Raw genomic sequence first — 11,307 nt, 5'->3', positions numbered from 1 at the left:
CCAGTTTCCATCGAGCTCTTTATGGTGTGGGGTGAGCTCTGTAGCCTGACTTGTAATTCCCCTCCTGGCTGCCTCTTGCCTGTCTGTGTCTTATAGCCACTGCATCCCTGCGCCCTAATTTATTAACCATCTTAAGAAGATTAATAAAGTATATATTTTATACACTACTGCTGTCCGTCCCGTGTGGGTTTATTCGATTCCTCTGACAGAAACCTTAGTGGTAAATTCCAGGTGGTGGCAGTATTTCTCTGCCTGGTTTACAAGGTTAATTACCAAATTGAGCAAAACTGCCGACGCAATGACGTACAGATTTCTGTTCAGTGACGTAAGGACGTGATATCGGTGCGCTTTCATCTCGTACTATGCTAGTTAATGTTAGCACGTGCAAATTTGAAGGTTCGGCTTAATTTAAAACGTACGTTTTCAGTAAATTCACATTGGAATATTCACACCCACCGAAACACCATGAGCACGTTATGGATGGGGAACGTGAGTGTTTTACTTTCAACCTTTAGTGCGAGAAATCATTGAGTTTGACCACCATCTATTAGCGTTAGCCGTCTCAACATACAGTATGCCCTATATGTTATATGAATTGAATATAATTGGAGACTTTAGAAAACCAGCCCTTTAATATTGCCTTCTTCGTTGTGTAAGACTTTGTATCGAGTTGCTGAAACACAACTAATCTCGGTTATTTGGCACACTAAGCATGCAACACGGATCACTTCATCCCAGTAACGTTTTCAGTTGGTAAACAGTCCTTTGGAGTGGATGAGATGTAATGGAGTTTGTTATCAACTACACGAGGATGAAATCGGTTCGGAAGGAATGTTAAGGGAAACTTTCATTCGTATAAACAGAAAAAAGGGCATTTCATTGTATCTCCCCATGTAGGCCACATCGAAGTAGGTTTGCGTCAAAACTTGTGTGCTGATATGTCAAGCCTGGACTTGATAAATATTTTCCTTTCAGATTTGTAAAACATTTAGTCTATTTGTGAGGCAGGCAAAATGTTGATCTCACATATTCTCCATCCAGATCACTCCAGAAAAGGTGCAGATCAAACCTAATTGTACTTATTCATCAAATCTGCAGCAAATTGGCATTTAGATTCTCAAAGCTGTTTAAAACCCCTTTGTCAAACCTGTATTCTGCTTGTGAAATCAATGATTTGTATGTAGATCAGCCCAGTATTGTCAAAAAAAAAAAAAAAAAAAAAAAAATCACTGAAATTGACTTTTTCAGTTACAGCATATACAATAAAAGTTTGACACATCTGAAATGGGCTGTAACAATGTTAAGGCTGTTCTAATGATCTCTTGCGCCTGTTTCAGAACTACTTTATATCTTCTCTAGTGTTTGCGAAACTTACCACTCTTTTTGCAAATTGGAATTTGTGAACTGAAAGCCAGCTTCAGTCTTGGATTAACCACTGCTGTAACTGAATGATTCCTGAGCTCTTTTTAAGCAGTATGTTTTTCTGTTGTTCTGTAGCTAGAGTCCTACATGGATGAAAAGTTTATCACCCGAGCCTTTGCCACCATGGGTGAGCAGGTGATTAATGTGCGGATCATACGCAACAAGATGACGGGGTAAGAACTCAATTTACAAGCAGTTGTTTTTATTATAAGTTGTTCTATTCTGATGTTACACTGTGTGTTCTTACCCAGGGGTGCTCTGGGTTACTGTTTTGTGGAGATGACAGACGAGGCCACAGCTGAGAGGTGTCTCCGCAAAATCAATGGAAAAGCCTTACCAGGAGCCAGTCCAGTATGAAGATAATTTATTATCCACAGAGGCCGTGTTTTTTTTTCTTATCACAGTTGTTGGAGAACCCTGAGAAAAGATGTCATGGATTTTAATGTCTTTTTCCCCACAGCCCACAAGATTCAAGTTAAACCGAGCCACTTTTGGGAAACAAGACAGCGGGTGAGTACAAATGAAGAAGCAGGACATCAAAGATAACTTTAACATTAAGATGTCAGCTTCATTACAAATTGTTATTAATTCCTTTTTTCATTGACACATTATATGTCTTCATGGTCGCACAAAAAAAACCCCCAAAAAAAACAGCTGCTGTTTTTCCTGTTGTCGTAGTCAGATGTATTCTCTATTTGTGGGAGATCTAACTCCAGAAGTGGATGATGGAATGCTATATGAGTTCTTTTACAACCGCTACCCTTCCTGTCGTGGTGGAAAAGTGGTGCTGGACAGCATGGGCAACTCCAAGTGAGTATCAACATGCCACCACACAATGTGGAGAAAATATGTAACAAATGTAGGTATGCAGACATGGCCAGCATTGATGTAGATACTAGATGTGTTGCCACCTTCCTCAGAACTTGTATCAAGTGGGTTAATTTCCACGAGACAGTCTCATCTTACGCACTTCACTTAACACTATCTGTTCTGCTCCCTTAGAAGCCTTTCAACTTTTAAACAATATTTATCTGAATTATAAGCCTAACCCCTAAGTCCAATTCAGAAAAATCCAGAGTCTATGAATATGCAATTTTGTTTTACACGATATCCCATGCTTCAGTGAAACTTTTAATGCTTCAGGTTTTCCCATTGCACTTTTGTAAGTTCCATAATAGCAATGAGTAACGGACGTCACAAAATCCTGCTAGTACATCTAGGAGTTATCCTTAGATTTAAGTTGAGCTCAGAGAAATTTTCCTCCTTCAATAGATGAATGTGTAAACAACCTTCTAGTTTCAAACTCTACACACACACACACACACATGCAGTGAAGCTCAAACTTCCCAGTCAAGGAATAATATGGAAAACATTTTTCAGTGGAGAGAGAAACAAATGCATTCAGGTAAGGTAAGTTGGCAAAATAAGAAAGAAATATATAAAGTAAGATGAAAATAAGTTCACTCATTCAATCATACCTCAAAAGTAAGGTGATTCCTTTGTCTCATCTACATGTTCTGTCATGATTAATGTCAGAACAACCAACACTATCAGGTGCAGAGAGAGATGGAGACATTAAAACAGAAAGCCAGGAGAGAGGAGTATGACAAAAGTTTAAAACTGAAACCCAGGTGCATTTAGATACCATGGTCACATTGAGAATCACTGCATGAACCTAGCTACTGTGCCAACATTCATTTGTTAAAGTTGGTTAGCTAACATTTTGTGTGCATGTATGTCATAAAAATTTATTTGACGCCCTTGTTGTGTGTCATGAAGAGCCACATCCCAGGTGTCATCACTTCTCTTAGTTGCTTGGGTGGCTCAGACTAGTTGCATATCAAAATACTCTTGCATTTAAATCAAAAGATAAGTCACTTGGACTCATCTGTTTTCAGGGGTGCTCACAAGGCCCCCCCCCCCCTCTGTAATTTGACCACTGCCTGTGTGTCTCACTGTAGAGGCTGTGGCTTTGTTCAGTTCCCTGATGAGCGACTGCAGAAGCGCGCATTAGAGGAGTGTCAGGGTGCTGTAGGACTGAGTGGTAAACCTCTGAGACTAAGCCTGGCTGCCAGCAAGTGAGTTCTCAGATATTTTGCTACTGTTGTCTGCAAGCAGATTTATTTGTGTCTGGAGCATAAACCAAATGATTGGTGGTATTCAGCAGTGTGTCTCTTCCTCCCCCTTGAGTTTAAGGAACAGGCAGCAGCAGCAGTCAGAGCACAGATCATGGCAGTCCAGCTCAGGATACAGAAACAACTATGAGCAGTACAATCAGTACCAGCAGCAGGCTGATCCTGGGTATTACTCCTGGGGCTACGACCAGCCTGGAGGCGGTTATGGCTACACCTATCAGCAGTATGATTACACACAGTATCCCCCACCACAGGTAAGCTCTTTCCGTTAACAGCCAGTGTTGAAACCCTTCAATTTGTCATCGTGTCAACAGACATGAATCATTAATTCATTCATTCATTCAGCATGTTTTTTCTTTTTAGGAAAGTGAAGAAAGTCAGGATGATGGACTTGAAGGTGGGTATTGGGATTGAGGACTGCAAGTTGTTGGTATTTTGATCATTGATTAAATGATTTTTATTCAGTAATCTTTTTTTTTTAACTAGGAAAAACTGTTGAAGTCTGTCACATTTAAATCTCTCTGGTCATAGTGACTGTTTTCAAAACCGTATGCAATAGTAGCAGTACGTACTGGCATGGCCAAACTGTAGCATGTCATATGCAGTATGCAAACCTGCATGTTGTGCCGATGCAGCAAAAAATCTCCAGTATGCTTTGGACCAGTCTACTCCATGTGCTTTGTCCCACAATTCAAAGTGTTTTGTATGCTATAACTAAATTCACTTCTGATAAATTTTTGAAGTGAGAAATCAACTATGAAGATTTTGAGTACTGGTAGTTTTGCAAAAGTTGCTGGCTAATTAAAAAAGTGTTCCAATGTTTACAGTGTGAAGCTCAATAAGCGCCTACAGGGGTAGCTACCTAGCTAGCCAGCTGCCCAGGCACGCTTAGAACCGGCTTACCCCACAGTCACACAGACCACTGCAGCCAACACAGCAGCAGAGGAAAGCCAGGCCCACAACTGAAAGATATTTTTAATTTTCATACCAATGTTATTTTGTCGTTGCATTCAAATTTTGCCATATTTCACTGAAATTATATAGTGATTGCCAGAAGGGAAATGACTACCCTAACCCTAACCAGCATGGGCATTAACACCAACAAAAATACCATCAATCAACAAGTTTTATGAAAAAGCTCCCAATTTGATTTTAACAGGCATAACAAGGATAATGTCACGTTTCCAAAGCAACAGAAATACTGCAAGATTACATTTGACAGTGAAGGAACGTGACAAAACGCTTGTGAATCTGGTTCCTTGCAGGCCAGGTGGGTGTTAACCATCTCAGAGGTAAATGTTTGTCTTTGGCAAAATTATGAAAATCCACATTGATAATTTTGTCTTTTTTTACACCATGAGGAGATACTGCCCTGTAGCAGTGGTTTGCCATTTGGTATGTTATTGTTTACTTCTGCTTTCCAAAACTGGAAAGCAGCTAAGTCAGGCCCTTAAAGTCCTGATATTTGCACCATCTAACTTGATGAACCAATATTGAACATTGTTGAGCCCCCATTAACAGTCGTAAAAATATAGACCTATCATTTCCCAAAATCAAACATTGCTGTTCATCAGACAGGTTGTCCTGAAACCATTTACAGGACATACCAATATCACAATGTCCTCTGTAGGAGCATAGCATGATTAATGTACATGTTCAATGTACAGAGGGCAGCACAATATTTTCCTTTGTCAGTGACAGATACAATATCATTTGTAACCAAAGTAATACAAGTGACAGCTCTGTCTTTATCTCTGAAAACACATTGTGGTGGACCTAATACAGAATTTATTGAGAGGAATGATTTGAACTGATTTAGCAGGACTTAAGCAAGGTATGACAATTTAGAAACTGACAGATAGTTGTTAAGTTCACTCTTGTCACCACCTTTTTGCAGTGGAATGACGTGCAGAATTCCAGACCTGAGGGATGAATGTGATACAGGGCTTCAAAAAATGAGGGTCCAGTTTATCCTCCCCAGTTGCTTTTCTGCAGTCCATAGCTTGAAGTGCCTCCTTAACAGCAGACGAACACAGGCCAACAGCTGACCATTAAGAGCAGATTGTGAATACGGTATCATACTGATTCCTTCAGCTTGCACCTCTTGACATTGTCCATTGTTGATTTTGAAGGGGTTAGGGTCATTACCCTGTTGTAGAAGCCATCCTCTTTTCATCTTTAGCTTTTTTACAGATGTGTTATGTTAACCTCCAGAATTTGCTGCTTTGTACGTGAATCCATTCTTCCTGCTACCATTGAAATATTCCCCGTGCCACTGGCTGCAACAAAAGCCCAAAACATGATCAGTGCACCCCCGTGCTTGACAGTTAGGGAGGTGCTCTTTTTCTGGAATTCTGCACCGTTTTTCTCCAAACAAACCTTTGCTCATTATAGCCAAAAAGTTCTATTTTAACTTAATCAGTCCACAGGACTTGTTTCCAAAATGCATCAGACTTGTTTAGATGATCCTTTGCAAATGTCTGACACTGAATTTTGTGGTGAGGACAATGTTTTCTTCTGATGAGCCTTCCATGAAGCTCATGTATGTACATGTGTTGCTGCACAGTAGAACGGTGCATCACTATTACAGGGCCTGCTAAATCTTCTTGAAATTCTTTTACAGGCAAACGGTTAATTTGCCTTTCTAGTAACCCAATGAGCAGCTCATTCAGAAAGTTTTCTTGACTTGTTGCTTTCTTGACCTGTTAACTTACATTTCTTAATTGCATCATAGACTTAGGAAACAACTACCTGAAAATGCTTTTGCTATCTTTTTTGTGTTTTAATATTTAAGAGAATGTTTCACCGTTAACTTTATGACTTTTGGAGGTTAGTCGAGTTTCTATTCACTTAACGATTCACATTAACAGAAATTTTGACCAGGGGTGCCAAAGGTTTGCATGTCACTGCATTCCTTAGTTGTCTGAGAGCCAGCCAGTGTGCTGTGTTATGAGTATGCCCAGACTTTGTCTCTTGCCTTGAACATCATTGATGATTTTAATAAACCAGGAGCTTGATCTGTCTTTAACCCTAAGCTTTTTAAAAGTTGCATGTCTATCAATGATCGCAAACAATAGATTTGTAAGGTATTACAGCGCCAAAACTACTTCTGGTATTTCAGAGGTGTTATTACTGTAAGCAAGGTCATTCAGAAAAGCCTGTTCATTGTTATTTTTTTTATTTTTTATTTTAAATTTCTTTTTGATAACAATTCTAGACCTTGAGCTTTCTTGTTTAGTACTTTTTATGCAGGCTACAGAATGGTGGTCTGTAGCAAAAACACAACTCCAGAAGCAATAATTTGTCCTTCCTATTGCACAGAATCAAATATATCAATGTTGATTTTGAAGGATCTTTCAAAAAAATTTGGTCTGATTGGCTCATCAATCAGCTGTGACAGATTGAGATTGTCACAAAATAGTCTAAGAGAGCTATTGGACTCATTTGTCTACCAGTTTAGGTTGAAGTCACCTAATATCAGCATGTCTGAGTTACTGTACTGAGCAAGTAAGCCTGCTAATTTATTAAATGCACTGGAGACAGCAGAGGGTGGTCTGTGTACACCCACCACATTAATTGAATTGTTACTAGATAAGTCAATTTTCAGCGCAGTAAAAACAAAAGAATGAGGTACAGTGATGGCATTTAAAACAGGAACAGATAAACATGACTTCACATACACATACACATAAACATATTCACTGTGTCTAACTCGTCCACCTCATGTGTTGACCCTGTACCCACAGTATTTTTGAAGTGGATGTGTGACAGTGCTTCAATTCATGTCCTGGAGATGATAAATACATCTCTGCAAACGTCTGTCATAAAACCTTTGCTAAAGCAACCCAACTTGGATAGTAATGCACTCACCAACTACAGGCTGATATACAACCTTCCATTCATCAGTAAGATACTGGAAAGACAGTTTTAGAGCAAATTAACTCCTGTCTTGAAGAAAATAACATCCTGGAGGAATTTCAGTCAGGCTTTAGGACAAACCACAGCATTGAAACTGCTCTGACTAAAATAATCATGACCTCAGATTACATTCTAATGAAAACTAGACAATTTCCCATGGGGAAATTTTGAAAGGGCCATGGGGGCTACTGCCGGAGTGTGTACATCTCCATTACATTATGTGCCCATATGTCTGTTTGTGTGTGTGGGAGTGTGAGAGAGGAGCGCTCACAGAGGTACTGAGCCTCAGAGGTTGCCACGGCAACTTGAGGGGCCCTCCCAATCATGCTCTATGAGACACAGCTGCGCACGCACGCACACGCGCCCTCTCAGCACTCAGGCACACATTCACTCAGAGAGAGAAAAAGAGCCATTTTCTGCCTCTGCACTGGTCTCACATTTGGGCTTCTGCTGACCAAACGGTAGCTCCTATCATAAAAACACACACACCGTGAGCACCTTGAGGACTTCCTGAACGATTTGGTGTAATTTTTGTGTTTCTACAGCAAATATTGTGGACACAGTCGCGAGTTGAAAACAGGGCTCCTTTCTGCTTCTCTCAGAAAATCTTTGTATTGGAGTCAATGGGGAGCAGAGACAGACATGACCGTGCTTAGAGGCTGCTAATTCAATTTCTGTAAGTCTCACAGATTTTTTGAGCACATTGTGAGAGAGAGGACAAGTTTGTCTACAACTGTGGAAAAAATCATGCCTGTACAGTGTAAACTGTGGCCAGGAGGAGCGTGGAAAGAGAAAAAATCTGGACGTTGTTATCGGCTCTCTCCCACTCAAGCAGTGATGTCACCCACTCTAGCCTCCAGCAGTCCACACAATACACACTCATTGAAATCTGAGAATTTCTCCAAAAACGCTCATGGTCATTGATGAGGGATTACTCAAAAACTACATGAGCTATCATGTGGTGGCTTAACACACCAATAGACAAGACTTGTGTCTACAATTAAAAGTTGGATGGAGTCTCTAGGTGAAAGTATGCCGGAGCAGTAGACAGTAGAAAAAGTGCAATGATTTGTTAGTTTTTCGACCTCCTCCCATTCATTTCTTATGGGAAATTTGCTATTTTTGCTAACTGCTATTTTCTCAAGAAAAGTAATAGCACACCGATCCTGATCAAGACGCACGTTTTGATATATAATTCGCCTGGGTCCTCTCAAAGCTGTAGGACTAGTAGTGAATCGAAATTTGACACGGAAGAGGAAAAAGAAAGGATAACAATAGGGCTCGAGGCTTCACCTTGTGGCCCTAATAAGGTCTCAGTTCTTATCTTCTAAGACCAAAGTGCAGTATTTGCTACACTTGACCATGATACCTTAATCAAGTGTCTTGAACAAACATACATCAAAGGCGTACGTACGTACTTAAGTTGCATCATGTAACATTAACTCAACGCTGACTTTGGTTTTAAGCAGAACACAAACCCCAGCCTGCTTGGTGAAAGTCCTGTGTTTTACCCATCCATTTAATGATTTTCCATTGGAAAAAATACATTCATTCTCATTCTATTTTCATATTTTGTCTTTTTAATTTGTTTTATGTGTTTGTGTGACTTTGTCTTTTCTTTGTTTTAGCTTGTCTCATATCTGTGAAGCACTGTATAACCAATCAACTGACCCTATGTTGCAGATCCCAGTCTCGAGCTGGATGTGGTGGAGGCCAACAGGAAGTTCATGGAGCTCAGTGAGGAACTGTATGATGCTCTGATCGAGTGCCACTGGCAGTCAGCAGAGTTCTGTACAGAACAGGACTATGTGATCGCCAGCCTACCAGAGCCCATTTATTGCTGAAACTGAACACATTTCTTCTCTAGAATTTACCTCATTTTTACTTCATTTTCAGTCGTCTGCTAAAATGCTAAAATGACAGCATGGACTGTGTTTGTAAGGACATATAAAGGAAATTAGTCAGGTAATGGATCTTTTTCCAGTGTATAAACCAATTGAAATGTATTGAGGTACAGCAAAAGATTTATTATTTTGTAAGATTATTTATGGATCTTCAAAACACACTGAGTCCAAAAGATAACATGTTAAAGTGAGAAGTCTTATTTCCAACATAGTCCCAAATGTTAAGACAGGCACAAAACATATCATGAATAATTAAGCAATCAAGTCTTTAAAATCTTAACTTACATTGCAGCTCCCATGTGCAGAAAATGTGTGTGATTATAAAAGCACATTATAGCTCAGTGGTGAAAATTTTTGCCGACTGTCTTGATTTCAGCCCATTCATTCTGTGCTCGGATTGACGTCTCTTTTGATACTGAGTCACTAAAGGCAGAAATTTTAAATAAAGCTTTAAAGTTCCAAATAATGGTCATATGCACAAGTTCCAGCACCGGATATACTTTAATAGATAAATAATGACAGTGCTAGTAGAAAATCAGTTGGGCCAAGTATCATTTTGTTTTTACACTCCTGACAAGTTCTTCAACCCAAACCTGCTTAAGCGAATGATGAAATTGGCTATTTAGTAAAATAGAGTACAGTTTTAAGAGTCAATCTTAAATATAGTTTGATATACAAAAGAAACAGGTAAGGCTGCAGCAATATTTATATGGGGCATGATTTTGAAGTGGTGCATGCTGAAATTAACGGTGACATTTTGCAAAAATCTAGAAAAAGCAAATTGAATGAAGTGGTAAAATGAAAAATAAAACTTTGTTATTCATTTTAAACTGTTAAGTTTCCCATTAAAATATCTCCTGAAACACTTCTGTCATCTGCCTGTTACAGCTTCTCTTGTAGACAAACACCATTGTATGTAAAATATTATAAGCCTGTCAAAATCTTCAAAACATCAACTTTTTTTAATAAAGCAAAAGAAAACCCAGCTATAAATTAGATTTTTTTTCTGTGATTGTCAGTGATGTGATGGTTGCAGTGGACAGAGTGCTGGCCTGACACAGTGTATTTTTATGGCTTGTGTCCTCCAGGTTAAATGCCCAAAAAGAATGAAATATACTTTTGAGTTCATTCACAAATTCCCCTCCTAACAGTAAAATAAAGGTTTTTCAGACTGGTTGAAATTGTTTCCCAATAAACAATATGCTAGATTTACATTAGATTCGATTTTTCTTTCAAACATGTTAAAAAAATTAAGAATTTTTGGAAATGTGAAAAATCAGCAAACATAAAGCAAACTATCAGTGAACAACATAAATAATTCATGTCCAAAAAGGAGGATGAAATAATGTAAATTACTTCAAAGTGAAAGAGTTTGTATGAAAAATAAAATGCTCTGAGACACTGTACAACTTTTCCAAGTAGAGAAATGTTTGTGAACATTTTTATGTTAGATGTAGTTTTAGTGAGTGTAAGGCATTTCCAAAATGAGACTTTTAGATTAATTTCTAGTTAACACTTCTAGTAGGTAAATGTGGAGACAGTGAAACAACCAAATGCAGTGGTTTGGTTCACATCAACTTTGGAGCATATTTACAGCAGTATGAGTAATTACATTGACATTATAACATCTTGTACACAACCAAATTAATAGGTTCCATGCACAAAGCTTTTGTGTTTTCATTGCACCTTTACAGTAGTAATGTAAAAATGTCAAAATTAAGTATATAAAGTAGAAAGTATAGTTCAAAAAGTCATGGGAAAACACAGTTGAACAGTTTTTGTTTAACAATGGTAAATTCAGTATGTTAAATACAATAAAAATGTGTCCTGCTAAATTATTTTATATTTAGATTGACAAATATAATTATTTTGATGTAGTATTTAGTCTATAGGCTACTGGTGTCACTACATTTTCAAACCTAAATAGT

General features: G+C 38.6%; 1 protein-coding gene across 2 annotated transcripts; it reads left to right on the top strand.

Annotated features, from left to right (window-relative positions):
- Window positions 1–319: 319 nt before the first annotated feature.
- On the top strand, window positions 320–10,784 carry trnau1apa (tRNA selenocysteine 1 associated protein 1a). 2 transcript variants are annotated; one of them, XM_076755142.1, is made up of 9 exons: window positions 320–489; window positions 1,498–1,595; window positions 1,674–1,773; window positions 1,883–1,932; window positions 2,101–2,232; window positions 3,384–3,500; window positions 3,613–3,811; window positions 3,921–3,954; window positions 9,159–10,784. In XM_076755142.1, exons 1-9 carry the CDS (start codon window positions 373–375, stop codon window positions 9,317–9,319), a joined length of 1,008 nt encoding a protein of 335 aa, XP_076611257.1. In that variant the 5' UTR covers window positions 320–372; the 3' UTR covers window positions 9,320–10,784. The 2 variants fall into 2 exon arrangements, with proteins under 2 accessions (XP_076611257.1, XP_076611256.1); XM_076755141.1 differs by having other exon boundaries at window positions 340–489; window positions 3,619–3,811; window positions 9,159–10,359.
- The last annotated feature ends 523 nt before the right edge of the window (window positions 10,785–11,307 follow it).

The sequence above is a fragment of the Chaetodon auriga genome, chromosome 17, assembly GCF_051107435.1.
Source record: "Chaetodon auriga isolate fChaAug3 chromosome 17, fChaAug3.hap1, whole genome shotgun sequence".
Lineage (NCBI taxonomy): Eukaryota > Metazoa > Chordata > Actinopteri > Chaetodontiformes > Chaetodontidae > Chaetodon > Chaetodon auriga.
Note: the sequence above shows the minus strand (reverse complement) of the source record. Positions and strands in the feature narration are given on the sequence as shown.